The sequence below is a fragment of the Panthera onca genome, chromosome C2, assembly GCF_046562875.1.
Source record: "Panthera onca isolate mPanOnc1 chromosome C2, mPanOnc1 haplotype 2, whole genome shotgun sequence".
In the NCBI taxonomy this organism is placed as follows: Eukaryota; Metazoa; Chordata; class Mammalia; order Carnivora; family Felidae; genus Panthera; species Panthera onca.
Window position 1 is genome coordinate 156,574,397 of NC_138347.1, and position 17,479 is coordinate 156,591,875.

General features: G+C 45.0%; 1 protein-coding gene across 2 annotated transcripts in view; it reads right to left on the bottom strand.

Moving 5' to 3' along the window:
* The window catches only part of GLB1 (galactosidase beta 1), an 88,373-nt gene that overhangs the window by 22,306 nt on the left and 48,588 nt on the right, over positions 1-17,479 (bottom strand). For both annotated transcript variants that reach the window (XM_060638141.3, XM_060638140.3), the window contains exons 11-14: positions 7,997-8,071; positions 5,497-5,586; positions 1,709-1,822; positions 111-242 (exon numbers count right to left, since the gene is read on the bottom strand). In XM_060638141.3, the coding sequence (XP_060494124.2) occupies positions 111-242; positions 1,709-1,822; positions 5,497-5,586; positions 7,997-8,071 (411 nt within the window). The remainder of the gene's footprint in view (positions 1-110; positions 243-1,708; positions 1,823-5,496; positions 5,587-7,996; positions 8,072-17,479) is intronic.

Consider the following 17,479-nt stretch of genomic DNA (forward strand, 5'->3'; position numbering starts at 1 on the left):
GGGCTGGAGGAGAAGAATGTATGTGCGAGAGTTTTTAAATGGCTTTACCAAGACTTCCTCGGGTGGCACAGACACAGTCCTATCGACCTCGACAGCGAGGCTGGTCCTACCTTGAAATCATTGATGTATCTGCCATAGTTCACACGCCCCATGTTCTCCACCAGAAGGTCCAGAGTGGCTCCGGCTTGCCCTGTTATGTTCAGAGTGATCACGTAACTTCGCTCCAGGACTCCCTGGGGCACCTGTGGGGTCAGAGTCCGGTGGGAATTAACTGAGGTGAGAAGGGCAACAGAGCTCGGCTGGCTCAGCCGTCACACTCATTTTCCTGCCTTGAGGTGTCACCAGACTCAGGAGACAGTGCTCTGCCGGCCCCTTTGCCCAAGCCACCGGCCAGGTGGCCAAGTTCCTCCAAACACTGCTTCCAAAACAGGCAACCCACCAGGCACAGCTCAGAGCAAGGGAAGGTCTAGGCTGGCTTCCTTTGCTCTGGGATGTTTGCTGCACGTCTTTTTTCTTTTAATTTTTTTTTATTACCTTTATTTATTTTTGAGAAACAGAGTGAGACAAAGCATGAGCGGGGGAGGGGCAGAGAGAGAAGGAGACACAGAATCCGAAGCAGACTCCAGGCTCTGAGCAAGCGGTCAGCACAGAGCCCGATGCGGAGCTCGAACCCACAAACTGTGAGATCACGACCTGAGCCGAAGTCGGACGCTCAACCGACCGAGCCACCCGGGCGTCCCTACTGCACGTCTACTTTTAATAGGAAGGGAACGGACCCGACAACTCCAGGGGGGGATTCCTACTACGGGAGCCCCTCTGTGTTCTCACAGCACAAAAGGCAGTCCTAAAAAGTGGCTTCTACACAACGTGGAGAGATGAGACCAAAAATCAGATAAATGAGATAAAAATCAGAGAGTTAGGTGGAGCAGTCTCACCTCAAAATACCTGATAGGATGCATTAACCACGAAAATTATATAATAGAATGAGAACAAACAACTGAAGTTTTACTGACTAGAATTCACGAAGACGACCCACCCCTAAACTGGAATTCAACACACAACGGCTGTCAGTATATACACGGGCAACACACACATGGTGTCCTAGAAACGTGCTCCCGCTGAAATGAAAGCCTTTGATCACAGCAGAATGGAAACGTTTTAATTTAAAAATTTCTGAACAAATTTCCATGGTTAGAAAAATCTCTTCATGTGCTTTTTCACATGATTACTCCAGTGGAAGGAATGGAAATCCTCTAATGTTTCTTCCCTGCGCCGTGAAACAAAGTTCTTTGTGTATTGTGGCTATGATTACCATGAACAATCCCTCTGCATAGAATTTCTCACGCAGGATGAAGGCACAGAGCTAAACGAATCGCGGCTCCCGCGTGTTCAAAATGGGGCCCGTCCTCCAGGAGCAAAGGAGACATGGGTGACATCCTGTGGTTGGTCAGAGAGGACGGCCTGGGCTGGGGAGACCAGGAAGGTTTCCACGAAGGGGGCTGGCTTGAGCACACCCTTCCAGGTGCAGGCAGAGGGAGCATGGGTGAGGCCACATCAGCAAGCAAGGGCCACAGCTAAGGGACATCGAGAGGAGGGGCAGAGCCGGAGTGTAGAAAGGTGCGCAATGGCCTCGAATGCCCCATTTCCAAGCACAGACCACACATCCCCCCGTTGGGGCAGACACACACAGCTCAGAGACAATTCTTACCCCGTCCACGGCGACATAGGCGCGGTCACGGACTCCATTGAGGGGCGATGACAGGGGTGTGGGGTTGCTGCAGTCTTGAGGAAGCGTTGTTCGGTATAGCACGAAACCAAAATACTGGTGACAAAAAGAAGGAAGGAAAATACATCACTCTTTCAAAAAAGATAGCCTGGCCACCTCGATCTGTGTGAAAGTGCTGTTTCTAGAATCATAAGGAATAAAGTGTTTCTCTAGCCTCCAGCAAAAATTCAGTCTGAAAGAACTGGCTTAAATTTTTAGATCATACACTCTCGTAGCAGTCGCAGCAAGGAATCCAGAAGAGCATTTTATCAGACATCCCTTTCCCACACAAGGAAATTTGCCCAGAATCACTCAGGGGGATCCTATCATACATATCAGGAGGTTATTTACGTTACCTCAAAAACACAACATAACACAACAAAAAAAGGCAAACGGGGCACCTGACTGGCTCAATTGGTAGAGCATGTGACTTTTTAAAAATTTAAAAAATGTTTTTAATATTTGTTTATTTTTGAAAGAGAGAGAGACAGGGTGTGACTGGAAGAGGGACAGAAAGAGAGGGAGACACAGAATCCGAAGCAGGCTCCAGGCTCCGACCTGTCAGCACAGAGCCCGATGCGGGGCTCGAACCCACGAACCGCAAGATAATGACCTGAGCAGAAGTTGGACACTTAACCGACTGAGCTATCCAGGCGCCCCTCGGTAGAGCATGTGACTCTTGATCTCCGGGTCATGAGTTCAAGCCCCACATTGGGTGTAGAGATTATTTTGAAATAAAATCTTAGGGGTGCCTGGGTGGCTCAGTCGGTTAAGTGTCCGACTTCTGCTCAGGTCATGATCTCACAGCTTGTGGGTTCGAGCCCCGCATCGGGCTCCTGTGCTGACAACTTGGAGCCTGAAGCCTGCTTTGGATTTTGTGTCTCCCTCTCTCTCTGCCCCTCCCCTGTTTGTGCTGTCTTTCTCTCAAAAATAAATAAACATTGAAAAAAAAAAAATCTTGAAAAAAAAAAAGACAACAACGAAGCCGACAATGTTGGTGAAACATTTTCCAGGTTCTTGGGCTAAATGTGCTCTAACATACAAAACAAGAGTCAATCAGAAACTGTTTAAAGTGGAGGGACGGGGGTGGCGGGAACAGAGACAGTGAGAGATGAGGGTGTAACCGGTGGCTAAGTCAGAAGCCAGAGATGCTGGAATCCTTGGTCCGAAAGGAAGGCCCCAGACTATCAGCCGCAGCAACAAAGAGCACCCTTGGCCTCAGCTGGTGACTTTCCTGCTCTGGATGTTAGGCAGGGTGAGTGGAAGCACACCTTGTCATCCAGGGCGATCCCACAGACATCCAGTGTGGGACAGAGAAAAAGTTCCTCACGTCTAGAGCCCAGAAAGCAAGGGAGTGTATGTCAGCAAATGTGAAGGGGATTTAGACGAGGTGAAAAAAGAAACACGTTAACCCACGTTCTTGTGTTGCAGGAAAGGGCTGAACTCAAGAAATGTCACTGGGGCCACCACCCAAGGCTTCATGCACAAGGGTGCCCTCCCTCCCAGACCCCAAATCTCCACCTTTTTCTTGTTTGTTTGTTTTTTTCTTTTCAAAGTAACTGAGGTGGTAAGTCCTAGCTCAGAGGCTGAGGAACACTGAGGAAGGGCTCCCAGGAGGGAGCAGAAGTCATAGTGCTCCCTGCAAAGCTGGCTGCGGCCGCCGGGGTGGGGGTGGGGGTGGGGGTGGGGGTGAGGATGGGGTGGGGGCAGAGGAGCAGGGCTGCATCCCACTCCCTGCACCTGCGCTCTCCAGGGTTTCGCTGGAAATAAACACTCAGTGGGCTGGCCTCAGACCTGAAACAGCCAGGGCCCAGGGAGTGCCCCCAGTCCTAGAGCACTGCCTCGGCCAGAGATCACAGAGCAGAAGGGTCTGGCAAAGAACAGTGAGTGCAGATGTCGATGCATCAACCTGGAATTCACTTCCCAGGTTCCAGCTGCTCTAGTGACCCGACCGTGTCTTGGCCGAGACGCTCCCCTGCTTGGTGAAAAAGGCGGGTTGTATTTTCTCGAGGAAGACGCAGACACAGCAGGTGTTGGCTGGAACGGGAGCAAGGATTCTATCCAGTGTTAGTGAAAGGAGGGCTTAATTACTCATTGCATCGATCCAACAGAGTTGTTAGAACAAAATCACAAGTGTAAACAGAGTAACCAGAGGCAAAATACACTAAGATTAGATATGCCACTGTCTTATTACCTTATGGTTCAGACACCTTCCAGAAGGGGATCTCCACAGAGAGTCATCAGGGGGATCCAGATAAGTTTCCATTTCGAAAAATGGGGCTGAGATCCTAACTAGGTGTTCAAACTTAACATCACAACAAGGGGACAAAGTGACCTCATGGACATCTTGACATGGCGCTCTGAGGACACAGCCCCTTTGTCACGCTCATGCCAAAAATGTTTTACTGAATCTAGTCAGTGAGGGGAAGTCTACAAGACAACTGGCCCGAACTCAGAAATGTCCATGTCACGAGAAAGAGAGAGAGGGAAAACAAGACTTAGGAATAGTGACAGAGGAAAGAAGAAAAAAGGGACATTAGAACTAAATGCGATGTGTGATCATGGATCGGAAGCTGGGTTGAAAAAAAGTTAAGGGGTGGCTGGGTGGCTCAGTCGGCTACGCATCTGACTCGGGCTCGGGGCATGACCTCATGGTTCGTGAGTTCAAATCCCGCATCGGGCTTGCTGCTGTCAGCGTGGAGCCTGCTTCTGATCCTCTGTGTCCCTCTCTCTCTGCCCCTCCCTCACTCCTCTCCCTCAAAAATAAATAAACATTTAAAAAAAAAAAAAGGTAAGCTATATAGGACATTATTGGATACTTGACTATAGAGTGCATATTAAATAAGATGATATCAACGTTAAATTTCTTAAGTGTGATCATCATATTGTGTTCATATAGGAAGATGTCCTTTTTCTTAAAAGATATATGCTGTAATATTTAGGGGTGACGTGTCAGGATACTGACCACAAACTCAAATGGTTAAAAAAGGGCAGTTGACTGCAGATACACACACAGACCCAACTGGCAACATTTAGTGAATCCAGGTGAAAGCTACAGGGGTGTAAATTACACTTTTCTTGCAACATTTTTAGATTTGAAGATTTCCAAAATAAAAAGCTGGGAAAAAATTTTAAAATAAATACGAGGGGCAGGCACCTGGCTGGCTCAGTCGGCCAAGTGTGCAACTCTTGGTCTCAGGGTCATGAGTTTGAGCCCCATGTCAGGCATGGAGCCCATTTAAAATAAATAAATAATAAATAAAATTCATATGAGGCAGTGCCTGGGTTAACCACATACACGCGGGCATGCATGTATGCACTGACAGGCGTTCTGCTCCCTTCAAAAGCAGGAAAAATCTCTAAGAACCTAACCTATTGAGAACACAGTCCCTACACCTTTGAGCTAACTAAGGACAAATAATTAAATGGTCTTTTTGCGCATTAAGATGGTAGTTTTCCTCTAGTAATCAAGACTAAGTAGATCAGAAATACAGTCAGAGTTATGTTGAATCAGGTTGAGCTACGTCTATTCAAGGCATGAGAAGAACGGGGTGGGGGGAATCTAGGAAGGACCACCGTGTGGTACTTAAAGCTACAGAGAGCCTGGAAATCGGTGGCGAATTTACACGGGACCCGATTTATCTGCCTGCCACTTTAGCCCCTGCAGGGCAGTGCAGAAAGTACCTTTTTGTCAGTAGAAGAAGGGTGAAGCATCACCTCTGAAGGCCTACCTGTTTCACCTGGATAAACGTCAACGGATAAAGGCTTTTTATGGGCCCAGCAGGACACAGAACGTTCAGAGCGTCCTCCACCGTCTTTAACTGAAAAGAAACAAGACCAGCATTCACTCACTGTCACCTGGTCATCAGAGTGGAGGCTGATGCCATTTGCAAATTATCAAAGACATTACTGGATTGGACCAAATCCCTAAACAGACCTAAACTGTTAAAATTCCGCTCAATGCTGACCCCCAGTTGCCTTCAATCATCGCTATCCATCCCCTAACTCTCGATGAAAAATAACTCACGGTGGTCGTAAAGCGTGTCAAGCACATCTATTCGCAAATACAACCTCTATATAAAAGGCCCTTCAGGGGCGCCTGGGTGGCTCAGTCGGTTGGGCGGCCAACTTCGGCTCAGGTCATGATCTCGCGGTCCGTGAGTTCGAGCCCCGCATCGGGCTCTGTGCTGACAGCTCAGAGCCTGGAGCCTGTTTCAGATTCTGTGTCTCCCTCTCGCTGTCCCTCCCCTGTTCATGCTCTGTCTCTCTCTGTCTCAAAAATAAATAAAACGTTAAAAAAAATTAAAAAAAAAATTAAAAGGCCCTTCAAATGAATGAAAACCAAGGCTCGGAGGCTGCCTCCTCTCTAAAGCCTTCCCCAGCATCCCGGAGGGAAGTAACCAGGACTGCACCTTCCTCTGAACTTGACTGTGGCCTATTTTCCACGCCTGCATCACGTACCGGCCGCTCACCTTTGCCGTCCTTGCCGTTGTGTCAGCTTCTTAAGGGCAGAGTCTGTGTGGTGCTCACCCGATACCCAGCGCATAGTAGACACTCAATAAATGCTTACTACATTTAGTCCAGACGATCGTGTACTCTCACAACCCAGGAGGCTTATTCCGAGGTAGTAACAAGGATGATGGCAGCTACCGATCGCTGAGAGCCTACCGAAGCCCAGGTGAGCGTACCTCGCACGCACACCCCAGTGAATCCTTACAACCGCCGGGTGGGGCAGCCATCACTGTCCCCAGGTTAGGGATGAGGAAACAGGTTCTCAGAGAGCCTCACGGGAGCAACGGCAGAGCCAAGGTCTGCAGTTAGGTTTGGCTCTGAACCTAGGACTTCCCGCGACTGACACTGGTTAGAAATTTTATGGACACTTTTGCAGGGATACCTTGCTGATGTGTAACATAAGGGAAAACAAAACCTTAAGTACAATTCCATCCGTTCAGCTACTCACATGGATGCTTTTCTATGTGGACAACTAAAGAAATTCCACTCACGGTAAACGGTTTATTCCATAAACCATGTCCTACATCAACTGAATTCAGTTGCGTGCTAATTTGCTGTCTTAAACTGTAAACATTTAGTTCATAAGGAAAAGCTATTTCTACTCACACAATTCTCCTTCATGGTAAATAGAATGTATTTTTGGTACTATGCTAGTTTTGTTTTGTTTTGTTTTAGCAATGTTGCTGTATTAAATATTTGTACCTATTTTCTGTTGCATAAAAATACATTTCTCGCAGCTCCAAAACAAATCAACCTCCTCAAGTAGCCAGCAGCAAGGAGAAAAATAGAAGATACTCCGTTTACAAGTGTGATTCAAGTCTGATCAAAACTAAAGAAAGATTCCTATCACGCAGAGAGACCACATTCTTTGTAGAATGTAACACACGTATCTGACGCTAGGTGGAAAATGTCACAGGAGCTCAACCAATCATAGTATCAAAGGGCTTCACGAACGGAAAAATTATACAATCGTGTTTGGCATTTTGGTTAAAGATAAAAACTTACACTATTTTAGAATGTCAAGATTCTTAAGAAATGTGTAACTGCTTGTGGTTTTTTTTTTTTCTCTTGTGAGTTAACAGATGTAGGAGTTAGGGATTATAAAAGGGGAAATCCTGAAGACACAGATGGTCAAAACAAATTGATTTTGGCTTACGTCACTCCCGACAATGAAATGAAATCTCCCTTCTTTTTCTCTTTCCTAGAATAAAACGTCTTCAACTCCTTTTTATGATTAATTTCTAGCCATTTCCCTCTTGCTGCCCCATTTACCAAATAAACCAGAGCACAAAAATCAGTACATGATTTTGAGATGGAGGGAAGCACACTACATGTGCAAAGATCTATGACAATGCCTGTGGCTTTGGAGAACTCCCTAAAAAAATGTAAATTATGGAAAAAGAACCTCACCAAACATAACAAGGTGGCATGTTATTCCCACAAAGGTCCTGAAGCTGCTTTGGATGACTGGTAATTGAACCAAAATGACCTGAATGATGCACAAACGTCCACCCACTCCTGCTCATGCCCTATGTGCTCACCCCGTCAATGTGACACACGCACGTCCCCATTTTCCCAGAAACATCACCTACCCCATCAGTCTCACAGAAAACCAATTCACAGAAAGATAGAACCTTCTAATTCCCCGGCGTGACACTTTCACTCACAACTGCTAAATTCCACCCCCTCACTCCCAACAGTTGTTATTTTCTTTCTTACCTTTTGCAGAGCAACTTTTCCATATGCAAACTTGGGTGTAGATGGAGGGATAAAACCTTCTGGTACTTTTTCAAACTAGAAACCAGAGTGGAGAAAGAAAAAAAAAAGAAAAAGGAAAAGCTGTTAAACCCTCAGAAACGCAGCTATACAATTCAGTTTTCAAAAGGAGGCTCAAAGACTCGAACAATAGTGCGGGTGATTTTCGGAAAGGCAAAGGAACAAAAGGTTTCCCCCACCAGACAGGGTCTGGTAAAGCTCTTACTTCCGTGTGTGTGTGTGCGTGTCTGTGTATGTCTACATTGTAAACTCCAGGAATCATTCAGATAATTATAAAGAAAAGACTTCAAAACAGAGAGCAAAAACAAGGAGAGAGAATGAGGTGATGGCAGAAGGCTGGAGTTGGGGGGAGAAAAGGAAAAAGGCCCAGGGCCAAACAGAATCTTGAAGGGAGGTAGCTGTAAGTAAGGAAAAGTATTACTCGCAGGTTGAATCTTAGTGATAGATTAAAGTTTGATATCAGTGTTAAATTTCCTGTGGTTATGTAAGAGCATATTCCTACCTCTTATGAAACACACACTGAAGTATTTAGGGGTAAAGGTAAAGTATTTAAAGGTTACTGCATGTAACCCTCCAGTGGTTGAGAAAACCCAAGGGGGCAGTGAGGGGAAAATGATGAAGCACAGAGAGTGAAATGTTGACCTGGGTGAATCTGGGTGTGGAATACTCGAGCGCTCGATGCACTACTTTTATTCTTGAAACTTCTCTGTAAGTTTGAAATTTTTCTTAAATAAAAGCCAAAAACTAAAATAAAAATAGAACCTTACTATACACTAAACACACACACACACACACACACACACACACACACACACATTTAAATTAGAGTTAGAAGATATAAGTGCCAAGTCTTAGAAGTCTGTGTCCACCTCCTAGTAGATTGCATTATGATCTCGCACGCTCCCCACATTTCTTTCCTCCTCCATTCTTCTCTTCCTCCCTTCCTTTCCTTCGGTTTCCATCTTTTAAAATTATTTTTATTATTATGTTTTTTAATTTTTAAGGTTTAGTTTTGAGAGAGAGACAGAGTGCAAGTGGGGGAGGGGCAGAGAGAGAGGGAGACACAGAATCTGAAGCGGGCTCCGGGCTCCGACCTGTCGGCACAGAGCCCGACGAGGGGCTCAAACCCACGGACCGCGAGATCATGACCTGAGCCGAAGTCAGACGCTTAACTGACTGAGCCACCCAGGCGCTCCTCGGTTTCCATTTTTTAAAGTACTTAAAAAGGAAGACGACAGACTGCTGTAATGAAAAGCAATAGTTTCCTGACTATTCTCTTTGTGCTATTCTTCAGAGGAAACCATTTTAAATCCATTTAATTTTTCCATTTTTGCATCTTTTAGTTTCTATATTTATACTTATCTGCTATTTCTTATTTCATCCCTTGAACACATTATTGATTTCTTTAATACATGAGAATTTAGCCCACGTGTACTGTTCTGGCTATCTCTCTTTCTTGCCAACATGGTTATATCATCATTTCTCTACTGGTTACCTTTGTAGCTTGAAATACTACACCTCTGTTTCTTAGTTCCATCAATTAAGATGACCTTTTGTGTCCATACTTTTTAAGATAAGTCTATTTGTACCCTTTCCTGAGCTCTCTTCCCTACTCCCACCCCCAAATTATCAGTTATACTTTTACACTGTCAAGGTTAAAAAGTCTGTCCTGTACCCATACACCTTCCCACCACCTGTACATTGACTCTGAATTCAAAATCAATCAACAGTGTTCACATGATTATAATTATATAAATGTTACTCTCTGCAAAGCTAAGTAGTATGTATCATGATGAATGTTCTGTGTTCTTCAGCTTTTTGTGTTCTTCTCCTTCCCCTGGGGTTTCTAATTGCCTTTCTCTTTTCCTGTCTGCCTTTAGGTAAACTCCTCTTTAGCTGTTCTAAATTTCCAAAGATGGTGGCCAAGTTTCTCCAAACACTCTTTCCTCCCTCTAGTAAACTTCCTGTTGGAACTCTCGAGTCTTCTTGCTCCAAGGGAGTGACTCTCCTCTGGCCTTGATATTCTGGCACTTTTCTTCATTATTCTCCTGGTTTTAGCTTCTGTTTCTAGGATCTCGTAACTACCTCCTTTCGCTGGAGCAATCTCAAGTAACTTCCCAAGAACTGGTATGTGGAAGGGAAATTTTTTGAATTTCTGAATGTCTGCAAATGGCATATGAAGTCGATAATTTGGATGAGTACAGAATTCTATACTGAAAATCATCTTCCCTTAGAAGGCAAGATTTGCCCCCCCATATCATCCGGTATGAGTCACCGGATGATTCTTGTTCTTTCAAAGGTGACTGGCTTTTTCTCTCTAGAAGCTTGTAAGTGCTTTATTCTCTATGTTTTCATTTTTTTCCAAGGATGTGTTTGGGTTTGTGTGTTTTTTACATTTATTATTCTGGGCAACTCAAATATCCTTTTTGGTTTTAGAAGAAAATTCTGTGTTTTTTTAATATTTTCTTTTCTTCATCTTTTTCCCTTAAAAGTAAGTTAGACGTCCTAGATTGTTCCTCTGTATCTCTCATCTTTTCTCTATTTCAATCTGTCTTCTGGTTCTAATTTCTAGGAGATTATTTTTTATTTTGGGGAAGCTTTCTTTGTTCTTTAATTGCTCCTTTTTCAAAGTATCCTATTCTTATAGTGTGAAAGCAACATCTTTCCAAATGTCTCTAAAAGATATAAATTTGAGAGGGTCTGCTCAGCTTTGCTTAAGATCTCTCATTTCTGTCCTGAATTATCTGTTGCCTTTAGGTTATTTTTCTGTTTACTTCATTTTGGTCTTTCTCTTTTCCTGTACAGGTTTTATGGATGTCTTCAAACATCCGGCCACCCTTGGCCATCCATTCTTATTTAGTGGTAATGCAAATGAATGCACCAGCATTCGCATGACCATCTTCTCTAAGCCAATCCTGCTCTGTGTACAAGAGCAAGGTTTGTTCAGTGGGGAACTGTTTTAGGGTGATTTGGGAGGGAGTCAGACATAATATGTAAGGTTTTTGCTCTCAGGCTGCACACTTTTTTTTTTAATTCTAATTTTCTGACTATTAAAAAGATGCTTCCCTGACGGACAGTTCATTTGAAAGAGGGGCGGCAAAGTGGAGGACCTGATGGGAAATAGGCAGTTCCATTAGCCTTCCCATTTTCAGCTGTTTCATTCTGTTTTTTGTCACATCTGCGTTTCCAGGACCTTGGTTCTATAGGGTTCTTTAAGAGTAATCTACTCCCTGTTAACCTGTTTCTTTAAAAAAAAATTTTTTTTTAATGTTTATTTATTTTTGAGAGAGAGACAGAGCATGAGTGGAGGAGGGGCAGACAGAGAGGGAGACACAGGCTCCAGGCTCCGAGCCGTCAGCACAGAGCCCAACGTGGGGCTTGAACTCATGAACCGCGAGATCATGACCTGAGCCGAAGTCGGATGCTTAACCGACAGAGCCACCCAGGCACCCCTGTTAACCTGTTTCAATAATCCCCTTTCACACTCCCTGGGGACCTAGATTTCCCCGTGCTACTTCCTTAGTCACCTATATCTATTTTTTGTTACCCGGAAATTTTTTGAAATCTCTCATGCATGGATAGTGCCCCTCTTGATGGCTTCATTTAAAAAAATACCATTTTTAATCATTTAATAACATTTTGAAAGGCAGAAGAGATAAGTATGTGGTCAGCCATCCATCTTGAACTGTATTTCTAGTATTCAATGAATTGATAGTTCTGTGACATTTTTATTTTTATTTTTTTTATTTATTTAAAAAAAAAACATTTTTTTTTTTAACGTTTATTTATTTTTGAGACAGAGAGAGACAGCATGAATGGGGGAGGGTCAGAGAGAGGGAGACACAGAATCCGAAACAGGCTCCAGGCTCTGAGCTGTCAGCCCAGAACCTGACGCGGGGCTCGAACTCACAGACCGTGAGATCGTGACCTGAGCCGAAGTCGGACGCTTAACCGACTGAGCCACCCAGGCGCCCCTGTGACATTTTTAAAGATTAAAAAATTTTTCTTAATGTTTATTTATTTTTGAGAGAGGGAGAGTGTGAGCAGGGAAGGGGAAGAGAGAGAGGGGGACAGAGAATGCGAAGCGGGCTCTGTGCTGACAGCAGTGAGCCTGATGTGGGGCTCGAACTCACGAACCGTGAGATCATGGCCTGAGCCAAAGTCAGACGCTCGACTGACTGGGCCACCCAGGCACCCCTCTGTGACATTTTTAAAAGAGCACATTAAAGGGGTGCCTGGGTGGCTCAGTCGGTTGAGCATCCGACTCTTGATTTCACCTCAGGACATGATCCCAGGGTCACGGGATCAAGCCCCGCATCAAGGCTCTGTGCTGAGCACGGAGGCTGCTTAAGATTCTCTCTCTCCCTCCCCCTGCCCCTCTTCCCAGCGGGTTCTCTCTCTCTCTCTCTCTCTCTCTCTCTCTCTCTCTCAAATAAATACAATGAGGGGCACCTGGGTGGCTCAGTCAGTTAAGTATCTGACTCAATGAATTTGAGTCCCACATCACCTGAGCCCTGCTTCGGGTGAGCTCCGCTTCCCTCACTCCCTTTTCTCTCTGCCCCTCGCTCACTTGCGCCCTCTCTCTCTCTCTTAAAATAAAATAAAATAAAATAAGCACATTAAAACGATCTTCATGATTCACATTAAAATGAATGTGAGGCCAAGTAGTTGTATCTGTGGATCTCAGACAGACAAGATGGGAAATCTCTCTTCCCAGCCTCCCTGACAGTCCTAAACCACACTCATTGTCCTGTGGCAGTCTCCCTGCCTCTTCCTCCAGCCCACACTCTGGCCAATAGAAGCAGCAGACACAAATCCACAGAGGGGAACTGAGATCGTCTGATTTGTTTGCTGAGGTCCCCTATTCACCTGCACATAGTAGTGACCATGTCGTATCTAACTCCGAAAGTCAAGGTGGAGTCTGGCGTCCAGTGTGAGTAGGGCTGCAATCTCCTCTATCACGCTGGAAGAAAAAATCGCGGCACAGGCAGCGTTCCTTAACCTACACTGAGCTCACAGGGATGGAATGCTTCTGTACTAGCTTGGTCGTCTCCCTTGCTATGCACAAAGGCCCTTGCAGTCCGTCATTGTGTTTCCTTTTTAGAGGTGAGACTGGTGAACTTGCTCAAGAGAATCACAGGGCAAAGGAATGAGCTGGGATCTTGACCCCAAGGCAAGTGTTGTTTCTATCGTTCCACCTCACCTCCTTTATGGTACAACAGTACAAGAGACAGTGTCTCCTATTAATTAAACATAATTCCAGAGACAAAAACACCCCATGATACCTTTTCTCTTCCAGCTTTTCTCTTGGACCCTCTCCTTATGCACATATGCCATGGAAGATTAGAGACGGTTTTGTAACTTGCTACTTACCCAAAGTACTTCTGGCCTAAATACGGACAATAATTTTACTTATTGCATAATATATTCAATGTTTATTTTTCAGAGACAGAGAGAGAGAGAGAGAGAGAGACAGAGTGTGAGTGGGGGAAGGGCAGAGAGAGAGGGAGACACAGAATCGGAAGCAGGCTCCAGGCTCTGAGCTGTCAGCACTGAGCCCGAAGCGGGGCTGGAACTCACAAACCGCGAGATCGTGACCTGAGCCTGAGTTGGACACTTAACCGACAGAGCCACCCGAATGCCCCTACTGCATATTACATCCAAATGGATACGACCATCCTTTCAGTATTAGGATTTAGATAATTTCCAATTCTTGATATTACAGATAGTGTTACAATGAACAACTGTATGTCTATAGCATCATCTTGGTTTAAAAAAAAAATCTTTTCAATAAAGCACCAAGTGAAGAGTTACTAGGCCAAATGATATAAGCATTTTATATGAGTCTTAATAGAGCGTATGCCGAAGTTTTCACCAAATGTCTATACGTGTTTACATCTTCCACCCAATTGTCGATCTGGATGTTGGTTTTTTTAAATCAGTGGTAAGAGCTCATCATAATGTTGATATTAAGTCTCCATCTGTCTATCCCATTTGCCCCAATCTTCTGTCTTTTCTTTTCAACAAGCTTAGTGATTTTTCACTGATTATCTTATAGTAAAATCCTAATCTTGTATCAAACGAATTTAATGTTCCAGAAAAGGATAAATATTCCAAAACACTATTTCAGAACCTTAATTTATTTTTCTGTCATAATCTGTGCTTTAATCAGAGTTTTCATACTGGTCATAAATGGTGCTTCTTATCCTGCCTATTTAGCTGGACAAATTTAACATCAGAAGCTGCTCTTGTCCCAGTCAAATCAAATAGATTCAATGGCGACCAACCTCTCTTTCCCCAAGATCTCTAACGTTTTCATTCGTTCTTCTAACAAATTCTTATTAAGAAAGGACTTTGTGTCAGGTCCTACGCTTGGCACTGGGGACATAAACAGCCTAGTGCAGACTGTGAAAAATGTGTGTAAACAAATGGTAGCAATGCACTATGGGAAGTAGCATGTTCAAGATGTCCACACTGCAAGGCGGTAGAAGAAGTTAAAACGCGACTAACTGCAGAGCCAGGTCAAAGACAACGTCCAGAGAAGGTAACTGAAGTGTGTTCTCATTTTCCAGATGGGTGAAGGCGAGGGAACATTATGTGCAGAGGCTGGGAGATATCAACAGTACTGTCCTATTCACGGAATCTTATGCACCTTCATTTTCAGGCCGGAGGGTCATGTACATCAAGGGGAGAATTGCAAAATGAGGCTTGAGGAAAATAGGAGGCCAAGTCATGGAAGGCATCTTGACCAGATCGGCGTTTTAGAGAAATCACTCTGAAAGACAAACCAGAAAAGCCAACTCTGCAGGAAAGGAAAACACTAGAACCACAAGAGTGCAGGCAATGCTTTAGAAGTCTAACATTTGTTATGAAATAGTCACTTCGTTAGCCCTAATTATCAGACATAAAACACTGTGTTTCCACCAGCACCGTGCATCCACAAGAGACAGCTTGTGTCTACCCACTGAGCTAATGTCATTCCATCCATAAACCAAGAAGAACAATCAATCAGCCGGTGTAGACTGGTCCTCAGTCAAGTTTCAGACTTCATTAAGCTCTGAAATAGTAAAAGTCACCTTGGCCATTTTCACGTCCCCGGTCCCCACCCAGCCCCAGCGTCCACCTCAGGGAATCCTAATGTTTGCTCCAATTGTCAAGGTCCTCAATGTACAACTTGATTAATTTCTGTAATAATGACCCATCACCAAAAAGCCAGCTGGACTTTCATCTTTGATAGAATCCTTAGGAAGAACTGTAACAAGACTAGAAAGTGGGTCTTAAATTCATTCAAAAGCGTACAAAAATAAACTCACCACTGCCCCTCTCAGGAATTGGTAGGGAGGAGGAGGGCGCTGCCCTACAGTCTTATGGTTCATACTCGAGGTCAAAGTGTTAACCATGTCTGGTTGAGTTTTACCCACAGCAAAGAGAGTATTTTAGAAAATGCAAATGTCATGAGCTTTGTCATACCTTGAAGAGTCACATGCCAAAGGCCACCTGGAGCCTTCAACATCGAGCACAGGCTTCTGCAGCCTGATGGGAAATTATCCACCCTGGGCATCCACATCAGTGAAAGATATTGTCCGTCGACACCCAGCTTACTCTTGAAATGGATTAAAGAAGAGACCCATTCTACCTTTTAAGTCTTTGGTGAAGGAAGAGGCAGCTCTAGTGGGGGTTTTTATGATCCCATTCTTTTCCTCAGTGCAAGCAAACCAGGTGACTGAAAGTCTACAAAGTCTCGTAAGACAGATCTCACTTTTATTTTATTTTTATTTTTATTTTTATTTTTAAAAAAAAATTTTTTAACGTTTATTTATTTTTGAGACAGAGAGAGACAGAGCATGAAAGGGGAGGGTCAGAGAGAGGGAGACACAGAATCTGAAACAGGCTCCAGGCTCTGAGCTGTCTGCACAGAGTCCGACGCGGGGCTCAAACTCACGGACCGCGAGATCATGACCTGAGCATAAGTTGGCCGCTTAACCGACTGAGCCACCCAGGCGCCCCAGACAGATCTCACTTTTAAAGCAGTTCTTTTCTCTTTTCCAAACCTGAAATACCGAAAAGAAGAAAACGGAAAAAAGGACCACGTGGTAAGCTATGATCTATCATAAGCTATTGAATTATACTAATTTCTGGAGACTGTCTCCTTCACGGGCTCATCTTACTGTGCCCTCTGGTGAAACGCTGGGACCCCCCGAGTTTGTCTCCGCTTGGCCCACTGCCCTTCTCGCTCAGCTCTCCATCGGCAATCTCAGCCTCCCCTGGACTTTAGCCTCCCCTTCCACCGATGACCTGTCCTAATGACCGCTTCTTGGAGCTTCTCCCTCTTAAGTGAGGCACTTGCTGGATAGACACCTCCACTCGGATGTCCCCAAAGGCATCTGGAGCTGAACAAACCCAGCGCAGAGCTTCCTTCCCCTTCCCCTTCCCGGCCCGTGCCTTCCCTGCAGTCCTCCATGGTTGTTGCTGACCACAACACCCATCCGGGTATCCGACCAAAAGCTGTAAACCGAGACAAATCAGTGCCTCCTCACGCTTCCTCACACCTGCACGCGGGCAGTCACCGAATCCGACCGATTGTACCCCCGAAACATTTTTCAAATCTATTGCTTCCTCTCCACGCCCCGCCGCCCCCACCACCATCTCATTTCTAGGTTATGTCAACAGCCTCCTAGCTCATTTCCTGCGTCCGGAAATGTCCCCGGGGAGGGTCCCAGCAGTGCGTTCACATGGTCACGGGTTTTTGGAAAATTTGCAGAAGTCATCTAATTTAACCGCCACAGGCTAAGACCCTTGTCTCTTTCTGCGCCAGCTTCCTTGTGTCACAAGTCAGGAGGCCTTGGAGTTCGCCACAGGCATCTCTGGGATGCACCCCAGGGAGGGCTGAGGCGGGGTTTCTTTAATTTGGGTGTTGGATACATCTACATAGTTCGTTGTCACTTCCGTGGCTGGATACACGATCCCTAACAGATCATTCCCCACACCCAACAGGCTGACTCAGTGCACATCACTGGATGGTGCCCTGAGGCATCCAGCCTCAGCAGTACGGGGTTGTAGAAGAGACACAGGGTTTCAAATGTCTGGGGCCAGGACCTGGCTGTAGAAATTTCTCCAAATTCTCAAGCTCATATGTGAAAGAACTGGAGAGAGATTGCCTCAATTTTGATAATAATCTTAAATATGTATATAACTTTATCAGAAACAAAATGTGAAACTTTTTGTTTTCTAAACTCTCAGTATGTGGGAATGCAAACTGGTGCAGCCACTCTGGAAAACGGTATGGAGGTTCCTCAAAAAGCTAAACATAGAACTACCCTACGACCCAGCAATTGCACTACTAGGCATTTATCCAAAGAATACAGGTGTGCTGTTTCGAAGGGACACATGCACCCCCATGTTGATAGCAGCCCTATCAACAATAGC